The 21,775-nt window shown below is 45.2% G+C and overlaps 1 protein-coding gene across 1 annotated transcript in view; it reads right to left on the bottom strand.

The window, feature by feature from the left end:
- igl (IQ calmodulin-binding domain containing protein igloo) overlaps positions 1-21,775 on the bottom strand; it is a 251,059-nt gene that overhangs the window by 46,834 nt on the left and 182,450 nt on the right. The window contains exon 2 of the mRNA XM_050178710.2: positions 10,106-10,329. Within this exon, the coding sequence (XP_050034667.1) occupies positions 10,106-10,329 (224 nt within the window). The remainder of the gene's footprint in view (positions 1-10,105; positions 10,330-21,775) is intronic.

The raw sequence follows: 21,775 nt of genomic DNA, 5'->3' as shown, positions 1-21,775 counted from the left end.
ACCATGCTTGATGTCTTGCGTAAGACGCGCACATTAGCGTGCTGATCGTTTCCTGGTTGTATGGTTTGTTTGTGGTGGTTGCGTTGCGTCTCTTGTTTTGTCATATTTTAGTGATTACTCTCTATTACAAATTTAGTTGTATTTGTTCAGTTTCATTATGCATTCCTCAAGCCTCGCTCGACATTTGCAACCGTTTGTACTGCATGTGTATATACAGTGGACCCCATGAGTTCACTTGCGACTAGCCAGCCAACCGAGAAGCGGCGCACGTTTCTCAAGAAGCACTGGGAGCTATTTCGAACGCACCCTGGTGCAGGCGAACTCGCGGCCCATTTGGTTCAGCGCCGGTCCCGGGATCGATCAGTCCTGGTTTGGATTTCTCCTGGTCTGTCCCACCGAGCAGAAGTTTCATCGCTCTCGCTTTTACTTTCTTACCAAATGGCCGGTAATAAACGGTGTTTGACTAGACGTTACGACATCGGAGAGGCTTCGTTCAGGAACCTGATTCACGCAACACCTTCTATGGATGAGAGAAGGCCTGCGCTTTTCGAGCCGTGACGTCAGGCACCAAGGCTAGGAGAACGATAAAGTATACGCCTTAGGAAAAAAAAAAAAAGGGCAAAAGCGCGTTAAGTGCCACTCGCGCCCTCAATAGAAAACCCCGGTGTGGCGTCATGACTCGAAGCCCGCAGATGTTCTGTTACCTAGGAGCTACGTGGTTCACGCAGCTTATAAAGATTTCACGCTTGGTTTATGCTAACGTGGAAAAAGTGCGATAATGGGGATGAAAAAAACGAACGCATGTGTGTTACGTTATTGCGTTATAAACCTCAGGGACGCAAGGATGAAACATCCTCAGCAAATGAGTTTTTTTTTTTTGTGGTGCGAGCTTTCTCCCGCGTGGAGGTACTCTGCGCCCTCTTTTCCAAGCGGAATTTGCGCTAGCTCGCCTGCAAGCTTTTCTGGAAGCCCTCGTGGTCACCAAGGAAAGCGAGGCTCGACGTGTACCGTTAATGGCCGTTCGCTAAATGCGCGAAATTGGGCAACAGGCCACCGCACAAGAAGAGAGACACAAAGATCGAGCGAAGTATTGAGAACGGTGCGTGTACCGCTACTATATGTTCTGTAGCATCCCTGCACTGGGCCCGCTTATTTCAGAAGCGAAGATACTTTGGTAATCCTCGCTGAGATCTCCCGAACGTTCTTCAGAAAGATTTCCTGTGGAACCTGATAGCCAGGCTCTTCAACGAAGCACGTGGGCGTCTTTATCTGCCAATTCGAGTATTACGACCATCGCTCGTCGTCGTTACAAAGAGAAGCTGAGTTCAGAAGCGCGAGGGATTTTTCAATGTGCGGAAGCCATCCTTCCAAAATTGGTATCTGTGGCAACATCTTATGAAATATTTGTGGCACTGCTACTATCAGGCGCTCCCTTCCATTACCTGTGGTGCGGTGGGTGAGTGAGTGAAGCAACTTTATTAGGAGTGCCTGTGGAACGATTAGCCTTCCCCTGTAAGGGAGGCGTCACCGTGACGCGTCTATGACGTCTTTCCGGCGTGTGGCGCCTCTACTCCGGCCGTGGCCGCGCTACTCCCTTTGGTCGGTGAAAAAAAAATTTTTCTTGTTGTGACATCCCGGTCATTAGGCATAACTCAAAGTTTTCGCTGCCCAAGTCCTTGACGTATACGATTCGCTTTGTTTTCCTGCTAGCGGGGAAGTGTTTTATGCCGCTGTGTTCGCACACCTCTTGCGGAGCTTATGGAACAGAATTGATAACAGCGTTGGCGCAGCGCAAATTGGAATAGCTCTCGTTACTTCAACGGGTGCATTTCTAATAGCTCGAGGCTCCCTAAGAGGGCTCGCCGGCCTTGCGCTCGTCTGTATTTTATCAGAAGCGAAGCAGCTAAACTTCATCCCATATATACCGGGTGTTTCAGCGATCACTCTCAATAAAAAAAAAAAAATTGCCTGTGGCCCCGGATGCGGGAGCCGCCGGGGACCTTCTCCGTAGGCGTCGCCGCCGCTGGGAGGCGGCTATCAGAAGTTCAGAGCTGGCAGACCAGCTCTGGGCCGTCCGGCAAGCCAAAGATGCCGCTCGAGTCCAAGAACTTCGAGCCGTCACCTGAGGCCACCACATCAAGAACTGCCGGACTATTCTTTACTAAAGTTTCTTCTTCTTCTTCTTCTGTGGCACAGATAGCACTATTCTAGTTCATGAGCTGCTCTACTCCAAAAGGCGGACATTACTTGCAGAAAAAATTGAAATTCATAATCGACTAAATAACAAAAATTCACTAATTAAGTTTTATATAGCTACCTTGTGGCACATATTGCAATTTGCAAATTCTAGTACGGGTGAGTTCGCAAGGCGGATCCACTTGAAACGATTTCTCAATATGACACCAGTTTCGAGATATTAATTTCCGAACTTTGCGGAGAAATGCAATGGCGTTCAAGTTACCTGTGTGCTTAAATGCCTAAAACGACGCGTTGTTAAGAAAGTGGAATGACAGTACATTTTTACCGCAAGTTTGACGGCACATGTGTCGTAAGTGGAGTTATCCACATAATTATTTTCAAGTGCATATGCCTTGTAGTCTTAAAGGGTGGTCTCTAGGGGTGTATGGGAGCAGTGGTTGTAGCGCGACTTTGTGAGGTGTGAACAAACATTGGGAAATAAATTAAATAATTCAACGGCGATTACGATACCCCCTAACGCGATATCTCAGCACAGCGCCATACGTGTTTTCATTTCGCGATATATTGGCTGGCGCGGACAATCTATCTCGTGCGGCACGTTGCAAACGGAGCGAAGTGTGGCGCAACTGCCTCGCTAATCGGGAGATCGCGAGAGGCAGTGCGTGGGTGACGGGTGGCCGCAATTCGCAGCAACCTCCGCAGATAGACGTCAGACGTGCTTTGTTTCCATATATCGCATCGGTGAACGCGCTCGCCGCATGCCTTATTGATGTCATCATTGGCGAACAGACGACGGCGCGCTACTCTGGCGCCATCTCGTAGCGGCCGTCGCCGCAGAGCCTGTCTTGTGTGGCAGTACGATTTTTTTTTCACGCTTTCGCCATGCCCTCCGCTTTCCGCCTTGTGTTTCCGCTGCACCCTCCTCCTCCGCTTGCCTTCTCGCGCTCTCTTCGCTATCGCTGTCTTTCATCCCCTGCTGCGCTCCGCGTTTGCTCTTTCATGCTTCGCTGTGCTCGTTCACTCGGTTACGCCGACGCTCAACGCAGGAACAGGTGCCTAAGACCTGTACTCAAAAATGTTATTAATTAAAACGAGGCACAGTTTGATTCATTCAATGAAAATGAAATGTCTAGTCAAATTTATATACGTGTGGCGAGAAAAGAAAAGATAACTCTGTCGTACTTTATCGTTATCAATAAATACCTTCTTTCAGCGCCCACCATAAGAGGAGGCGATGATTCCGCTACCACTTGCAATGCAATGCAACTCATCAAGTGCACAGAAAGGCGCTCTCGTAACGTTCACCTGTTACAATACGCCCCCCTCACACGTTGTGTTGTTTGTCGACGCTTGTCTTAATTTGGTGGCGCGGGTAGTTTCATTGTTTCTTAACCTGTTCAGTCAAATGTAATTACGACCGCCAGAATATTGTTCACTTTAGGTGTTTTCACCCGGCTGCGCTGGCCGACGGGCTTGGCGTCTGGCGATGGGACCAGCACTCTACACCCATAGCTTTTGTCGGCCTCTAAAGAAAGTATGTTCTGTGGAAGAGCACGATTTCGACACCCATACGGCTGACCTTCTGTTGCATCGCACTTCCGCGCTGAAAGCTCTAAACGCCCATCAAGTCGAATGGTGGGGCGTTTGAATACACAGCTCTAATGGCAGGCCACCAAAACAAGTTTCGCAACTTTGTGAAGAAGTCACTTCTTATTTTAACGAATACGACGTCACATTATCTTTTCTTCCGCCTGAAGCGTTCCCTTGTACCTCAGACGGCGCTAAGCCTCGTGAACCACCGATGAACCGGCATGTTTTGAACGTATGGACTTCTATGTAAGCTTCGCTACCAGGTATACGCGACTGCTGTTGAGCAGAAGGGTCAGCGTTCCCTTGTACCTCAGACGGCGCTAAGCCTCGTGAACCACCGATGAACCGGCATGTTTTGAACGTATGGACTTCTATGTAAGCTTCGCTACCAGGTATACGCGACTGCTGTTGAGCAGAAGGGTCAGCGTTCCCTTGTACCTCAGACGGCGCTAAGCCTCGTGAACCACCGATGAACCGGCATGTTTTGAACGTATGGACTTCTATGTAAGCTTCGCTACCAGGTATACGCGACTGATGTTGAGCAGAAGGGTCAGCGTTCCCTTGTACCTCAGACGGCGCTAAGCCTCGTGAACCACCGATGAACCGGCATGTTTTGAACGTATGGACTTCTATGTAAGCTTCGCTACCAGGTATACGCGACTGATGTTGAGCAGAAGGGTCAGCGTTCCCTTGTACCTCAGACGGCGCTAAGCCTCGTGAACCACCGATGAACCGGCATGTTTTGAACGTATGGACTTCTATGTAAGCTTCGCTACCAGGTATACGCGACTGCTGTTGAGCAGAAGGGTCAGCGTTCCCTTGTACCTCAGACGGCGCTAAGCCTCGTGAACCACCGATGAACCGGCATGTTTTGAACGTATGGACTTCTATGTAAGCTTCGCTACCAGGTATACGCGACTGATGTTGAGCAGAAGGGTCAGCGTTCCCTTGTACCTCAGACGGCGCTAAGCCTCGTGAACCACCGATGAACCGGCATGTTTTGAACGTATGGACTTCTATGTAAGCTTCGCTACCAGGTATACGCGACTGCTGTTGAGCAGAAGGGTCAGCGTTCCCTTGTACCTCAGACGGCGCTAAGCCTCGTGAACCACCGATGAACCGGCATGTTTTGAACGTATGGACTTCTATGTAAGCTTCGCTACCAGGTATACGCGACTGATGTTGAGCAGAAGGGTCAGCGTTCCCTTGTACCTCAGACGGCGCTAAGCCTCGTGAACCACCGATGAACCGGCATGTTTTGAACGTATGGACTTCTATGTAAGCTTCGCTACCAGGTATACGCGACTGATGTTGAGCAGAAGGGTCAGCGTTCCCTTGTACCTCAGACGGCGCTAAGCCTCGTGAACCACCGATGAACCGGCATGTTTTGAACGTATGGACTTCTATGTAAGCTTCGCTACCAGGTATACGCGACTGCTGTTGAGCAGAAGGGTCAGCGTTCCCTTGTACCTCAGACGGCGCTAAGCCTCGTGAACCACCGATGAACCGGCATGTTTTGAACGTATGGACTTCTATGTAAGCTTCGCTACCAGGTATACGCGACTGATGTTGAGCAGAAGGGTCAGCGTTCCCTTGTACCTCAGACGGCGCTAAGCCTCGTGAACCACCGATGAACCGGCATGTTTTGAACGTATGGACTTCTATGTAAGCTTCGCTACCAGGTATACGCGACTGCTGTTGAGCAGAAGGGTCAGCGTTCCCTTGTACCTCAGACGGCGCTAAGCCTCGTGAACCACCGATGAACCGGCATGTTTTGAACGTATGGACTTCTATGTAAGCTTCGCTACCAGGTATACGCGACTGCTGCTGAGCAGAAGGGTCAGCGCTCTGGCAGATACCAGGCATTTCACAACGCTGACGCGTTAAGGAACGCAGGCAGCGCCGTTACTGGCGTAGCACCTCTGTGGGGATAATACCGATGCAAGACCGTCGGCGTTTGTCACCGCCCAATGAAATGAATAGATAGATTTACCTTGACATTTGCTCTCCATTTTGTTCAGATCAACGTATGCACCACGGTATGCACAACCACCACAGGTCCTCATTTGGAACGCTTAATGTGCTTACGTGCAACGCTCATGCTAGCGACGGAAGCTAGAATGCCTCTCTGGCTTCGACAGAGCCGGTTGAGCAAAGCTTGACGATGCATCCACTTGGCTAGGTCATTTTTGTAGCCGAATGCACTGTGCGTATTTGCATACATCCTGACCCTCAACGCGTAGGCCGGACATGTGCCGTAGATCCGACGACATCACGTGAGCGTCGACAATAAAATATTGCTATGTTAATCCAATGCCTCCTTCATGCCGACAATGGCAAGGTTACCATAGCTGCTGCATTTTTTCTCTATTCTTTTTGCGTTTTTGTGTATCCCCGTCCTCATTTGCCATGAAACACGCTCTACTGCGATATAAACTATACGAGCACTGGAGGCCAGAGCATGATTACCAATGTAGTATCTGGTTAGGTAAGAAATGGTAAATTCATTTTTTGTGAACTTAAACTGCGCTAGGGACGATACACCGAGGTAGAAGACAGGACTAACTCAGAACGGTGTCTCGTCCCTAACGCAGTATAAGTTCACAAAAAAAAAAAAAAAATGTCTTACCAACTAGCCTCCATAAACACTCTCCTTGATAAAATCTATTTTCTCAACCTGAAGATTCCACTAAACGGACTCGGGGGGAAGAAAAAATACTGTAGTGCCAATGTTGTCATTAATCAAATGGAATTATAGGTGCTGAAAACAAGTTGAACGCTTGCTTTAACAACGAACCCTGAAGAAAAGAAAAAAACAAAAGTAAGTTGCAGAGTGTACGTTATACCGAAGCGTCCTATAGTTATTCTGCGACGTACTGTAATCTTGCGGTCGTGAAGAGGGAGATGTATTCGCGTTATGTTAATATTCTTTTGTGTTTTAACGCACACGCTGCTTGAACCTTAGTGCTTTTAGAAAATGGAATATCTCATGGAATTACTTACTTAATCACGCTTACTTCGGAATAATGTTAAATGTTAATCACATTTTTTTTTCCTTTTCTCAAGTTCAACTGCTTGCCACCTGCGACTGTGGCTTTGCGGCATCGTGTGTGGCTAAGCTAGATTTTCCATTGACGGTTCCTGTAATTAAAACCACCAAGGACTGTGCAAGGCGCACTTATATTTCGATATGTGCACATCACGCGAATAAAACGCGCATGCCGTGCAACTAGGACAGATTTAACAGCATCATAAAAGGAAAGTCATTCAGTAAACACGATCATGAGTCCATGTGAGCGTCAGCTGTACGTGGGCCAAAATGCAATGGGTATTGATTGGAATACCATTTTAATGCGATTAGCATTCATAGGATGCCTCGCCTACTTTCCGGTATGTATTTATGTGCTTGTCAATACGTTTTCCGTTCACACCACCTTGGGTGGCTGCGCATCGGCCCCTGGGTATGAGCCAATTACACGTTACACATTATCAATTACGCACCAATCATCAGACAAATTACTAGTCGCGTTAACGTCGCCAATAATCTGTAAAGGATGGATGGTCCGCTATTTCTTTTAATATATTGATATTTCGAACAAACATCTGCATTCTAACGCTCCTTTACAGTCCCCACTAGAAAATGTTTTCTATTTCTTTCAGGCAATAATTTTACGTCGGTGAAATTATATTGCGTTCACCACTTATAATTAACCTGTTGTACCTGAAGCATTTAATTAGCGCAGTAATGCATCATAATGGAGCGAATACGTGTACAGGGCGTCCGCAGACAATATTTATCGTGGATATTGGCTTGACCTTCCTCTGGTTGTTTGATGTGTGATATTGTCAGAAAAGCCACAAGGAAAATGTTTTTGCTGTTTTAAACAAGTTATTATTTCTTTTTAAATGACACATTGTTGGCAACACAAAACGTTTTGAAGACTGCCATGTCGAAATGTCTATTTGGTTGTCACCTTGGTCACAATTAACATGTGTCCAGATATATCTTTCTGCTTTTCTGCCAGCCAACTTCTTTGATTACCCATGCACCACATGTTTCTGTATGTTCGCGGAACCTCGCGGCTTCATTACATCGCTCCATGTGCATTAAACGTTTCCATTAATTGCGCGTAAACAGGTTTGTTGTTGCTTTCAGGGCAGAAGAGGTTACTTCCCATCATAGTGCATCTAACGCCTGTGAAGCGAACTTTGCCACATTATGTTCCACAGTGAAGTGAAGCAACATTTTCAGGCGTAAGAAAGCAGCAGAATTGGATAGAAACTTCACCGATTAGCTTATTATCCAATATTTTTAGGCCACGTGCTGCAGTTCATATGAATTGTAGCCAGTGAGTTCTCAAGGCACATACACTTGGACTGAAGTTTGGAACTAGCACCAGTTCAGATATAAGCGCTATCAAATTGGCGATAAAACTGCACCGTTCCACTTTTTCTTTTTTCTTTTTAATACAGAATTTTTTTTTTATGGATTAGAGCACAAAATTAACGTGAACACCAATTGCACATTTTGAGAAGGCTTATCTCTAAACTGGTGCCTTCCTCAGAATTTGTTCCGAGTAAATATGCCTTTCGAACTCACCTGCTGCAATTTGTAAATTAGACCGCGTACCGTAGATTAGCTCACGAGTTAATTAGCGAAATGTCTATAATGAAATTAATATTTTTTAAATCTTTCCTGCATATAATATCTTCATATAAAGTAATGCGGCTCAAGGAGTAGAAGTGCGCTACATGCCACAAGCGATATTTAAAAATTCTGTTAAAAAATACCTTATATAGGATATTTTGTTTTAATGCATCATGGGTAATTACGTGGTTAGAGAAATGAGATTTCTGAATGGATATCACAAAAGCAAAGACAATGTTCTCAGCGGAACAATTAACGGCGCAGCGCGAAATGTATAAGACCGTTACTTCTGCGCGTTGAGGTGGTCTTTCACAAATAATTATGTTGTTTCTCTTTTTTCGATAATGAGGTTGGGGGACGAATTAAAGCGGGTTTATGACGGAGCGTTATTCCGCGCTAACCTTCATCGCGCGTGTCTAACGACGCTTTCATCAGCCAGCCTTTACAGAAAAGCGGGATATCCTGTTCCTTTATTTTTTACTTTTTAACGACCTAACATGATGACGCGTAATTAGTGCGCACAGTGCCACAATTCCGGAGAAAAACAAAGAAAGAACTCTAGCGCGTTGAAACTGGAGCGCGTTTGTACACGCTTATTTTTTTCAGTGATCACCTGTCGAGCGTAATGTACCTCCTGTTTTCGAGGTGCCGTACCCTTATTTTTTCCGCGTTGACATTACAAAAACGGTAAAGAACTAGCAGACGCGTGTAGCGGACGAGCAAACAAATGAGCTAACACGTTTTAAATCAAACAATGAAGAACGAAACAAGCAAAACGAGCGACTTCATGAATGAATGAATGAATGTATGGACAAGATAGATAGATAGATAGATAGATAGATAGATAGATAGATAGATAGATAGATAGATAGATAGATAGATAGATAGATAGATAGATAGATAGATAGATAGATAGATAGATAGATAGATAGATAGATAGATAGATAGATAGATAGATAGATAGATAGATAGATAGATAGATAGATAGATAGATAGATAGATAGATAGATAGATAGATAGATAGATAGATAGATAGATAGATAGATAGATAGATAGATAGATAGATAGATAGATAGATAGATAGATAGATAGATAGATAGATAGATAGATAGATAGATAGATAGATAGATAGATAGATAGATAGATAGATAGATAGATAGATAGATAGATAGATAGATAGATAGATAGATAGATAGATAGATAGATAGATAGATAGATAGATAGATAGATAGATAGATAGATAGATAGATAGATAGATAGATAGATAGATAGATAGATAGATAGATAGATAGATAGATAGATAGATAGATAGATAGATAGATAGATAGATAGATAGATAGATAGATAGATAGATAGATAGATAGATAGATAGATAGATAGATAGATAGATAGATAGATAGATAGATAGATAGATAGATAGATAGATAGATAGATAGATAGATAGATAGATAAAAACGAACAATGGTGCATCCTGTCGGTTACCCCGTTCGAACACAAATTCACTGCGGAAATCAGCCGCTCGAAGTAACATGATTCCCCTTCTCTTGCCTCGATAATACAAACAGCGAACGTAAATTTGCCCCGCTTTCCTTCCGCCAAGTACAAAGCGAGCTAGGCGGGCCGCTAATGAGGAGCACGGACGCTCATCAGCGACCAGGCCGCACTCACGTTTTCTTCTTCGGGCTCCTTCATGGCTGGGTCCGTGCGAGACGGCGAGAGGTTCGCCTCGCTTCCCGCGGCGCTGCTTCCTCCGAGGCGCACCTCCTTGCGCACCTTGTAGGCGCGGAAGGTGGCCTGGATCTTGGTGGCCGCCTCGGCAGCCGCCTGCGCGTCTTCCTCGGAGCCCGGCCGGTGGTTGTTCGGCTGTTGCTCGCCCTCCGCCGAATCGGTATCTGCGCCCAACAATCGGAGTTGAAGACGGGAGAAGGTCTTCTCGTGATTCCGTGTATGCAGTGCTAATGATTTTGGACGCTGGTAACTAAACAAACCAACTTGTACATTCGCGAGACAGACGAAAGGACCCGATGGGCGAATATACATACGAGGAGATCCGTTACTAAACGTGATTTGGTTGGTTGTCGCATGCTTTAAACCAGCGCGTGCAACGAAAGCAACGCGAAAAGGACAGTAGACGAGTGCTTTCTAAGAAGTGATGATTATTAGCTGTATAGTTTGTCACTTCTAGTTAACCGAGACATCCAGATAGATACGCGATAATGCGACCGTACGTATGTTCGGTTGCAGCTTTTATTCTGTTGACTCAACAAGTAATTTCGGTGCTTTTACTCTTGTTGATGTTTTTACATAACGAAAAAATACATTACAAGTACCTGTTCACGTTAACGGCAACTATACACATCGCATTCTTGCGACATAAGGCATACACAATTGTAGAGTTCTTATTTTTACTTTGCTATATGACGTTGCCTAATCATTTCGCTCGCCCTGTCCTGATGCCCTATGATTTTATTTCTCGCAATACGGGAACATCATCATTTTCACTCGACAAACGAGTTGCGTGCCATCACAGTGGCGCTTAACCTATATACTAGCATCATTTTCTTCTTTCTTGATGGTTAACATTTTTGCGGACTTGCTTGCTGCGTGCAGCATGCCTTATAAAGTGTGATGAATTTTCAGAGATACATATTCTTATTTTTACAACGTCATTACATTCCGCGCTGTTGCTCCTACATGGTTTCCAGGGAACGCATGCCTACGTTTATTGCGGCCGTTTGTATTTGGTCACTGCTTCTGCATAGAACATGTGGTTGCGTGGTTTCACAGTTACGTCGCATAAGTCACGGCGGCAATGCGACTCTTCACTGTAAAATTTAGTAGACCACTTAGTCTACACAACGTGTTTTCGGTAGATACATCTAAATTAAACTTTATTGACACAGCATATCAAACAACATAGTATCATTTTAATGCAGCAAGAGGTACCAACGTAAAATCTGCAAGCGAGACCTTCTATGAACGAATATTACCACATGCAAAATCGTGCGAACCGGACCATCAATATAAACAAGACGCAAGTAAACTAGAAAATTATGTGACGAAGTGTGCGTGCAGAGCAATTTATCACAAATTTTAAAAAAATATGAATGAAAAACGAGTGACAGCTTTTTACAACATATGTTCACTTGAAATGTGTGCTCTGCAGCTTTGTTAAGCCAGAAGTCGAGCTGGCCATACCAGATCCGACTGCGTTTACATGCATCTTGCCAATCTGACTGGGCGAGTCAAACGACCCTTGCAGGCGGGTTGATCGAACTCGCCTCGACGCTCGCTTGGCTTGACCCACGAGCGTTTACACCAACCCGACTACCAGTTGTCGGTCCGACAAGCCGATTCGACTTGACCTAATCGGATTCACGAAACGTATAGTTTGTGTTGAAGAGGGATCGAACAGCGCAAAAGACAGGATGACGTTTAGACGACAGACACAGCCCAGTTAAGCACCCCTTGTGTTTAAGCACCCGGCTAGCCATTCGGCCCCCATTGCTCTCGTTAGCAATGTGTAATTTGTTGCGGCACAGATTTCACCTCCGAGAACTGCTCACACCAGAGCCGATTCAATAATAACGTGATAGGTCCTGATGGAGTGGATATTCACGGCCCAGCAACAGTTGCAGGCACACAAACTCCCGAATAACCTGCGAATGCCGTTTCGCTTCTGTGACTCGCTGCGCGGAAGCAATCACGGGCAACAGCCCACAGCGCTAATCGGGTCGTTAACGCGCCCTCACCCACAACTGTGTCCTTTTTTTCCACAGGAAGGCAGACAAGGTCGAGCTCCGGGATCGAAATGGGCGTGTTATGTTCTCGTGCCGGCGTTAGCCACTTAGCGAGATTACTTAGCCTTGTTGTAGTGTCGATGTTAGTAACAACAATTACTACAAGAAAGAAGAAGAAAAAAAAAGTAGGAAAGAAAAGAACACCTGACAACATTCGAGGTCGGCTCAGTGGAGCGGACGCGGAAGTGGTTCACCAATAAATGTTCTGCGCTGTTAAATAAGGGCCACTAATGACACACGCATTACTACAGATGCATACCACCTAATATGGACATGTACTGTTTTAAAATCGGAACGCTCGCGTTTCCGACTGCAAGCCGGGCTCCGCTACAGTGTGACAACCAGCTATGACCGCTGGATACATGACAACAGATTCCACAAAACACTGCTTCAATTCATACACAACACAGGCCTCACAGCACACATATAATACACATATACGCACCAAGAATTATGCCTTAAGGACAAGTCTTTATCGCAATACTACAGAATTTCACAGCAGTCGCAGTAGTCACATTAGTCGGGCGAATATATGCTGTCTAAGAATGTCTTACATGAGGCACATATGCACAAAATAATGCGTAGTTTATGGACCTCTTCGTCGGGCGAGGAGGAAAGAGCGCGCGGCGAGCCTTTCCTCCTCTCTGGCTTGTGCCAGCTGGAACGGCGCTGCTTGAATGCGTTGCCATCGCGTGCTGCGCAACGATATTTGGAGATGTTTTAGCTCGTTCTCCGTGAAGTTTGCGCGATGTCAGCTCATAAGAGGCCGTCTAAAAGCCACTGTGTAGCCTTTCGATGCAGCGGCAACAGCAGTGTGCGGAAATTCCTCCTGGCTGCGCAAACACGCGGCGTGCATCAGCCGCGGTGTATTTAGATCTGTGTCGGAGAATATCTTGGCTGTGTTGATTTTTGCTGCATGAGGAGAACGGGCCCCTCTGAACTGCCAGCGTGAACTGGAAAAAAAGTTCTCGTTATCTGATCGCTTGGCGTGGGAACTAACTCTTAAGAGTTTTCGTGTACGGCCAGCGCTGCGCAACCCCGAAACCTCTAAGCCCCAATCTTTATAAAACATTTGCGTCAGCCACCGACATCGTTTTTACGCATTTAGTAGACCTAAACTACGTGATTTCAAGTCTAGTAGACTTGAAATCACTATGCTATGTCTACGGAATGCCTGTATGAGGCCGATGGCGTCGTACGTAGCGATCACTGCGGTTGGTGAACCAGCATGCAACATATAAGTTTCGTTTTTCGAAATTGCCTTTTTGCCCTGAAAAGTAATAATATCCAAGGGGGATCACATAAAAAGAATCCGGCGGCTATTCCCGAGGACACAATTTCCGTAGGGTGGGCGAAAAAAAAAAGAAGAAAAAGACACCTCAAAGGAAAGACACGCACACACGCACACGCATGCACGAACGCCGGCTAACGCCGGCTAACGCCGCAATAGGATCTCGTATGGTCATGCCGCATGCATAGACCATGCGCTGTACTGGGTGATCATCCTTAAGTTTTACAGAATTAAAAGAAAGACGCTCATTGTAGGTAACATAATTCTAGTCCTTGAGCTGGATTATTAAGAGAGGCGTACATCACTTGCAACAGGATTCAAAACATATTCAGCGAATTAACAAAATTATCGCGAATTGTATAGTAATGTCCGCCACATCGAATAATCCCGCCCAAGGACAAGGACTAAGCTATCTGCCACTCGCGATCTTTATTATCTTTCCTTCTTTTAGATTGCAATGCAATCCTTTGTTTTTTATTGATAAACAGTCAACCAGCTGCAAGAAAACGCTAAAGATTTATGACGCCTCAGTTAGCTTGCGCAGCAACTCAAGGTTGCTTCGCTTACGCTTTTGGTCTTCTATGAACGCAGTTTACCAGTCCAGCCCACATAAACTCTAGGGTTTTAACGTGCGAAAAGCACGGTCTGACTATGCGCACATCGTAGTGAGAAACTACGGGATAATCATGACCACCTGTGATGCGTTAACGCGCACCTCTATCTATACGCGCGAGCGTTCTTGCATTTCTCGCCAACGCAGCTGGGATCGAACCCGTGACCTCGAGCTCGGCAGCGCAATGCTGATGCTCGAGGTGACCTCTGGGCTACTACGGGGAGCCAGCTTACACAAATATATTTCTGTAGTGTCCCTTTGAGTTGTAAAACACATTAGCCTGGCTGCAAGTTCAGAGAGCGTTATGTTTCATCTCAGTTTTCGCTCGAAGCAGTGTGTCGACTAAAGCATACGAAGAAAGAGAGTACGGTGCACTTGGACCAGTCAGCACAGGTCACCCTTCAGGTATAGGCACAATTTCCAACGCCTGTCAATACTTTTCGAATGCTCTTAAATAACCTGGACACTCCGTCAGCGCGAAGTGCAATGCAAGTGCGGTATGTTCTCCATTCAGTACTTGCAACTCTAAAGTAAGCATCATGGCTCACCCGCATCATTCTATTCGCACTGAAGTCAAAACGGCTGGGTTTCAGCTTAACAATATACTGCCACGCACTGCACCACACTGATGACGCCCACCGGCTCCTTGGTCGTCAATGGTGACTTCAACGTGCGTCACCAGTTATGCGAAAGCACCAAGATTAGCTTCAGACAGCAGAATGGCGGCAGTCTAGCGTATCGGCGGAGCACTTGCTTGGACTTTGCTGCGTGCACACAGTGTTCCCTCTATCCCGCATTCCTCTTTTTGTTCCCCCCTTTCCCTTCCTCCAGTGTAAGGTAGCAAACTGGACGCTCGTCTGGTTGAACTCCCTGCATTCTCTCTCTCTCTCTCTCTCTCTCTCTCTCTCCCAACGCCTGTCAGTCGTCACTGATCACGCACTGTGGTGGCGCAGCGGCTATGACGTTCTGCTTCGGAGCACGAGGTCGTGGCTTCGATGCTATGCCGCGGCGGCCGCGTTTCCATGACTGCGAGATGCAAAAAATGCTCGTGCATCACTTGGATTTGTGCGCATGTTAAGGATAACCCACAGGGTCGAAATTAATCCGTAACCATCCGCTATGCCATCTCTCATAGCCTAAGTTGTGGGTCTGGGACGTTAAAACATACGAATAAATAAAGAATAAACATAGACCTCACGAGGTGTCATCACGTACTGGCTTAACAACAAGCTTCCTTCACTCGGTTACTGTGTGCATTTTTCTTTTTTTTTTCTTCTCTCTTCCTTCTCCTTTTATTCCCTTTACCCCTTTCCCCAGCACAGGGTAGCCAGCCGGTATTTACACTGGCTAACCTCCCTGTCTTTCCTTCCCTTTTGTGTCTCTCTCTCTTCCTTCACTCGCGCCAGCAGCGTGATGAAAAAAGGCTGTCTAACCGCATTGCAATAGCTTTGGGCTCCTCTTTTGTCGCTCTCATTTGGCGGAGAGGTCAGGGACAAGCACGAAAAGTGGGAGTATTTCCAGCCGTCCAGCGAAGGGGCGTGGCCGCACCAGCTAGTGAGAGCCGAAAATATTCTTATAATAGGCAGCCAGCGAGAAAGCCCAAGCAAAGGTCGTCGCCATGCACGTGACAAGCGCTAAACCACATAACGCAGTCTCGGGCACGAAAACGGGTCAAGTCGGTCGCGCCGCTCAATAAAGGACATCCGGTGATCTTCGATACATTATTATTATTATTTTGCTTTGTTTACGGGGCAAGTTGATAAAGTTGCTCGGGAAAAAGAAGGGAGTCAGCGGTCCATTCATTAAACGACGTCGTGTCGTTTGTCACGGTGCCTTCTCCTGGGTGCGCCGCATTTCTCGCGTAAGGCGCGCAATGTTCTGCACACCCCGCCTCCTCCGCGCTTGTCCCGCTGCATTATGAAAGAACGTCACCATGGGCTGAGGTTCCACGCCCACCATCATCGTGGTGGCCCCGACGTATGCTCGCCGGGGAGCCAGGCGAACGCGGAGGTCTTTTACTGCCACCACCTCAAGAGAGCGTTAAAAGACCTGCTGGGAACAGGCAACAAAGGCACATAGCTCAACAAGGGTTGCAAAGACACACCCGACAGGCTTTCTAAGCGCAGCCGTGAGCGCTCACGTCAGCTGCTGGGAGTAAAAAAAGAAAAATTAATCGGTCTGCTAATGGTCATCCCTCTTCGTTTCCCGAGACTTTATGAATACGAGTATGACTGATGGAAACGAGTTTTGATTTTGCAGGTGTCCGATTTTTCTCTCCGGGGTTTTCAAACGGTAAACTAACAGCACGAAAGTATAGAATTTGAACAAGTACAATTGGACATTTAGATTAATCATGGCCTTCCGTTCATACCTTTCCACACCCGCACCTTGTTTCCAAACAGTGTTCTTTCTTCTTTTTTTTTCAGTTCGGTCGTATAGTCCGTATAGCTTCCTGAATTATCTGATTTCCTCTTATTTCTTTTTTATATCTTAGGGACGCGCAGTACCGAATACTCTTTCGTGCATATTTATATTGTGCCACCCGAAAGTACTGTACAGGACATTGGCTCCTTTTCGTGAGAGTATCGCGTAACACAATGTAGATGTGCAAGTTTCTCAAGCAATAAGAAGTGGTCCGAAGCGAGCTGTTTAGCCAAGCAAACGAATCTGTGCAGGATGGTCGCTCTCTCTGGGAGATTAGGCTTCCCTCTTCAGGAAATTCACAACTGCACACATATCGGAGTCTCGAAAACACAACAAAGTCTGCTGAAAAATGACAATTTCCGTCTATATCTTTTAAGCTAGCGAATGAATGTACAACCTTTCTCGAAAGTATACAGAACATTCTGCGCTTTTAGCATGAGTCGTGCGACTGTGTGGTGTGGTTCTTGCGGAAATCTTGACGTTCCAAACCTCTCGATGATTAGTATCATAGCTCTTTCCGTTGTCCAGGCTGATCGTACTTATAGCATACCACAGGAACTCCTTAAACACTCTGTAGTCAGCCTGGTGGCCGAAGACAACGAAGCCTGTATACTTGTAACAAAGAATGTACATCTGTGTAAAATCACTTTGGAGGGCTTCTGGCGCGGCCCTTTAGTCCATTAACATCGCGGAAATTAGTTCGTCACCCTAATGCTATCCGCTTAAGCATATCTTCGACAGGAAATTCCGAGTTTATATATGCAAAGTGCGACGAGCGCCACGGAACAACAGTCTTTGACTTTTCTCACAGCAATTTATACATACATGAATGGGATGGTTGGTTGGATGGATCGATGGATCGATGGATCGATGGATGGATCGATGGATGGATGGATGGATGGATGGATGGATGGATGGATGGATGGATGGACGGATGGATGGATGGATGGATGGATGGATGGATGGATGGATGGATGGATGGATGGATGGATGGATGGATGGATGGATGGATGGATGGATGGATGGATGGATGGAAGGATGGATGGATGAAAAAAATGGCGTCACCACAGATTTGTGTTAGTTGCTCAAACAAGCTTCGTGCTCTGTTCCGCAACGGGAGATCATCCATTCTGGTAGATTTATGGAACTCGAAGTACCGAGGACACACGGGCTCTCACATTCTCGGCGTATATCTTCTCGTGGCTGTTCCGCTACCAAGGAGTACTTAACGGCGAGCAATGCGCGGCGTAGGAGTGTCGTCGACGACTAACTCAATGTTTCTGAAGCAGCTCTCGTTCAGTCCCGATCGCTCCTATAGGTGAACTAGTAAAACAAGTCACTGAGAGGCCTGCAGTATGACCTGTGCCGCTTTAGCTGACCGCGCAATGTTCAATGCTAGATCGCAACCGCAACGACAATCACAACATTCTCATAGAAAAACTTAGTTCGAGGCAGCACCTATTCATGCATGGTATTTCCCACGAATCGCGAGTCATGTTGAGTTTATGCTGCTTTTTACCTAACAAAATGCACTTGAAGATAAGAGAAAGAAGAGAGAAACAGGGTTTCCTTTTCTTGCGTTGCCTGTTATCATAAAAAAGAAAGAAACATGCTGATAGTAAGCGTATCTGCGACAGGCACCATAAACATTCGCGGAAGTACTCTTATCAGTCATTGCGCTGACACGCGCACACACACACACAAAAAAAAAACATTATTTTCTTTTTCGAAATACGGTTACACGTGCGCTGACCTGTCCGGCCAAATCGAAACTTTCTTTTTCATGCGGAACTCTAATTCCACGTGACCGATTGCTTCGATGTCATTCGACGAACCACCGACGCTGTCCAGGACAGAAGCACGCGTGACACGATTCTTTAATTCAGTCGCGGACGTCCAACTTCGCATCAAGCACCACGCTTTCCCTTTCTTCGCTCGTTCCGAAAAAAAAAAAAAAAAAACAGAGAGAAGCATTCGGGAAACTGAATCGTGGTACCTCGAGAAAAGCGTTTCACGTGTTTGCTTGCTCGCGGTCGGAGAGGTCTCCGCCGTTCTCGCCTCGAATTATCCGAACGAGAACGAAAAAAAAAATAAACGAGCGAAGCGCGCTGCGAGTATTAAGGCTCGTCTCGTGCACCTCAATTATCCAGCTGTCCCGAGTACTCTCCCGTCTTAATTAATGGCAGACACCTGGTCGGCTTCGCGGAGGTTCGCACGACCGCGATGGGGTTTTCGCGAAATGCGCCTTGCACGTGTGGATACATAGAGCGAACAGTAATGTTAGCCGCAACCGCAAGAGCAACCGCTGCGATTCCTCGGACAAAGCTTCTGACGCCTGTCTCACATCTCGTCGCTGCTTCGAAAATTCGCGACGAGGAACACGGAAACCGTGCTCGATAATGTTTCTATAGAGTGTGCGCTTAGTGCGGTATCTGCGCAGTGTGAAAAGTTTGCGCCTGAGTGTGGCGCGAGAACGCAGAACAACCGCGTGCTGAACTGCCCAGGAATGTTAGGTTCGAAAAGCAAACGGCGGTGCTCTTTTGTATCGCCGCCCTATTTCTTTAGGCGAGAACTAAAATTTAGAGCTGCTCGAAAAGTGCCGACGCGACGGATCGCGCCGGTTGCTGTAGCATTTGCATCGAGGCTAGCGTTATTGCTCGTGAGCTCGCTTTGGCAGCACTCGTGGGCTCGCCACTTCGACATTTCCACAAAACAAAGATGTCTCGCATTATTCAGTTTCAGTTTCAGTTTCAGTTTGTTTGTTTATTCAGACACACATTGCCTGGGTTGAAAGGACTAAAGGCAGATGAACTCTGCCTGACTAAGGTCCCTCCACCCATACATTTGCTCAGAAGCAGTGAGAATAAAAAAAGAAAAACAATGGCTTTGTACATTAAAGCGCCACAAAAAGATTTTTATGAACAGAAGTAACATCGCGATGAGGCATCTTAAATTGAGTAACGGAATCACACAATAATGCATCAGCAATAAACCATAACAAGAACAAACGCGTACATAAATGGCAACGTATTAAAAAGTACAAACTTTGTGCAAGCGTTATACAAAATGTAACGTAACCATTCCTAGCAATGTATAACTGTTAGAAAATGCAGCAGAACACAGAGGTTATAGAACAATAAAAAGTTTTTTTTTTATACTCCAGAACTTATTTAGGACAGAGTACCAGATAGTAAGTACATTGTAACATATTTCTTGAAACTGTGGATAGAAGTACATTTTTCAATAAGTTCGTGGATATAACTGTTGTTGCGGAGAAGGTTAGGTATAAGGTAGATCAATGTTTGATTACCGTAAATGGTTCTGAATACCGGTATTCTAAATCGCTCGTGTCGGAGATCATAGGGAACATTAGTAGGGTAGCACTGAGCCATATAACTACTCAATTCATTTCCAATTTCCTTGCGAATATACAAGGCGAGCTTCAGATTAAACAGTTGGTTAACTGTAAGCAACTTAAGCTTGTTAAAAAATGGCGCAGTGTGTTGAGTTGGTTCCAGATTTTCTATGCAGCGAACAGCTCTCTTCTGTACAATTTTTAACCTTTCAAGGTTCGTTCCTGAAGTCGTACCCCATATTAAGAGACAGTAAGTGAGATGAGAATGAACTAGTGCATAATATAACTGGAGCTTTAGCCAGTTTGGTACCAGAGACCTAAGTTTATATAAGACAGAAATTGATCTAGACATACTGGCATGTACTTTGTTGATTTGCGGTGTCCAACTGAGGTTTTCATGAAAAAGTACGCCTAGGAATTTAAACAACGGGACACGCTCGATGTCATTATTTTTAAATCTAACAGAAATGGTGTAATCTTCGCGTTTATTTCTGCCTTTGAATAAAATATATTTAGTTTTACTAACGTTTAATTCTAGCTGGTTACACTCAAGCCAGTATGAAAGCGATATCAACCAATCGTTCGCCGCGATTTCTAAATCTCTTAAACGGCTGCCAGAGAAAAACAAGCTGGTATCATCCGCATACAGAACTATAGAGGAAGTTTGTGGTACCGGCACGATATCATTTATGTAGATAATAAAAAATAGTGGACCGAGTATAGAACCTTGTGGTGCACCGAATTTCAAAGGCTGCAGCTGAGATTTATACCCGTGAAGAAACGTATACTGTAGCCTGTCTGTTAAGTAACTGCGTAATAATTGTAGAGCTGCCCCTCGAATGCCGTAATGGGGTAATTTTTCAAACAATATATTATGCTTGACCGAGTCAAATGCTTTTCGGAAGTCTAAAAGAATTCCTAGGGTGAACACCTTGTTATCAATATTCTTCGCTAATTTTTCTTTGATATTAAGTAAAGCTGTTTCAGTAGATTTTTTTTCGCGAAAGCCGAATTGTTCCTTGATAAGCAATTCATGTTCATCTAGAAACTTGGATAGTCTTGTTTTTATTATGTGCTCTAAAACCTTTGAGAATAAAGGTAACACCGAAATCGGTCGATAATTGTTAAGATTATTGAAAGGACCACCTTTGTGCAAGACCGCAACCCTAGCTATTTTCATATTAACTGGAAAAATGCCTGTTGATAATGCTCTGTTGCAAATGTGTTGCAAAGGTGCTGATAAAAGGTTAGCAACGAAAATAATTGGAGTAGCTTTGATGTCATCATTACCGGCAGCAGTATTTTTATTTAGCTTCTTAAAAAAAGAGTTTATCTCTAATTCACTACAAGGAGACATAAATATGGAATTCGTAATGGAAGAGGATATATATTTCTGTGCATCTAGCTGAGTGCTGGAAGATGAATATCCGCCTGAAGATAAAAAGTAGGAATTGAAGTTATCTGACAAAGTCTCTTTACTGTATTCGACACCATCAGTAATTAGTGTACCAGGGATGCTGTTCTGTTGTTGACCAATAAGCAATCGTAATGTGTTCCAAATTTTTCTGGGGTCATGAGAAACAGCAATAAACCTATTCTTGTAATATTCACATCGAGCTTTCTTGAGATCAGAGTTTAACTTGTTTCGAATTTTCTGATATTCAATTAGAAGAGAGATATCTTTTAGATTAATAAATTGACGGTACATAATATCACGGGCTTTTATTCTCTGAAATAACTCTTTTGTTACCCATGGTTTTCTACATTTTTTATGTGCTTTTTTCGCATAACGCAAAGGAAAAGCTTCTTCATAGTAACCTTTAACTTTTTGTAGAAAGATGTCGTATGAAATGCT

This window comes from Dermacentor andersoni, chromosome 5, assembly GCF_023375885.2.
Source record: "Dermacentor andersoni chromosome 5, qqDerAnde1_hic_scaffold, whole genome shotgun sequence".
Lineage (NCBI taxonomy): Eukaryota > Metazoa > Arthropoda > Arachnida > Ixodida > Ixodidae > Dermacentor > Dermacentor andersoni.
This window is presented reverse-complemented; position numbering and strand designations above follow the sequence as displayed.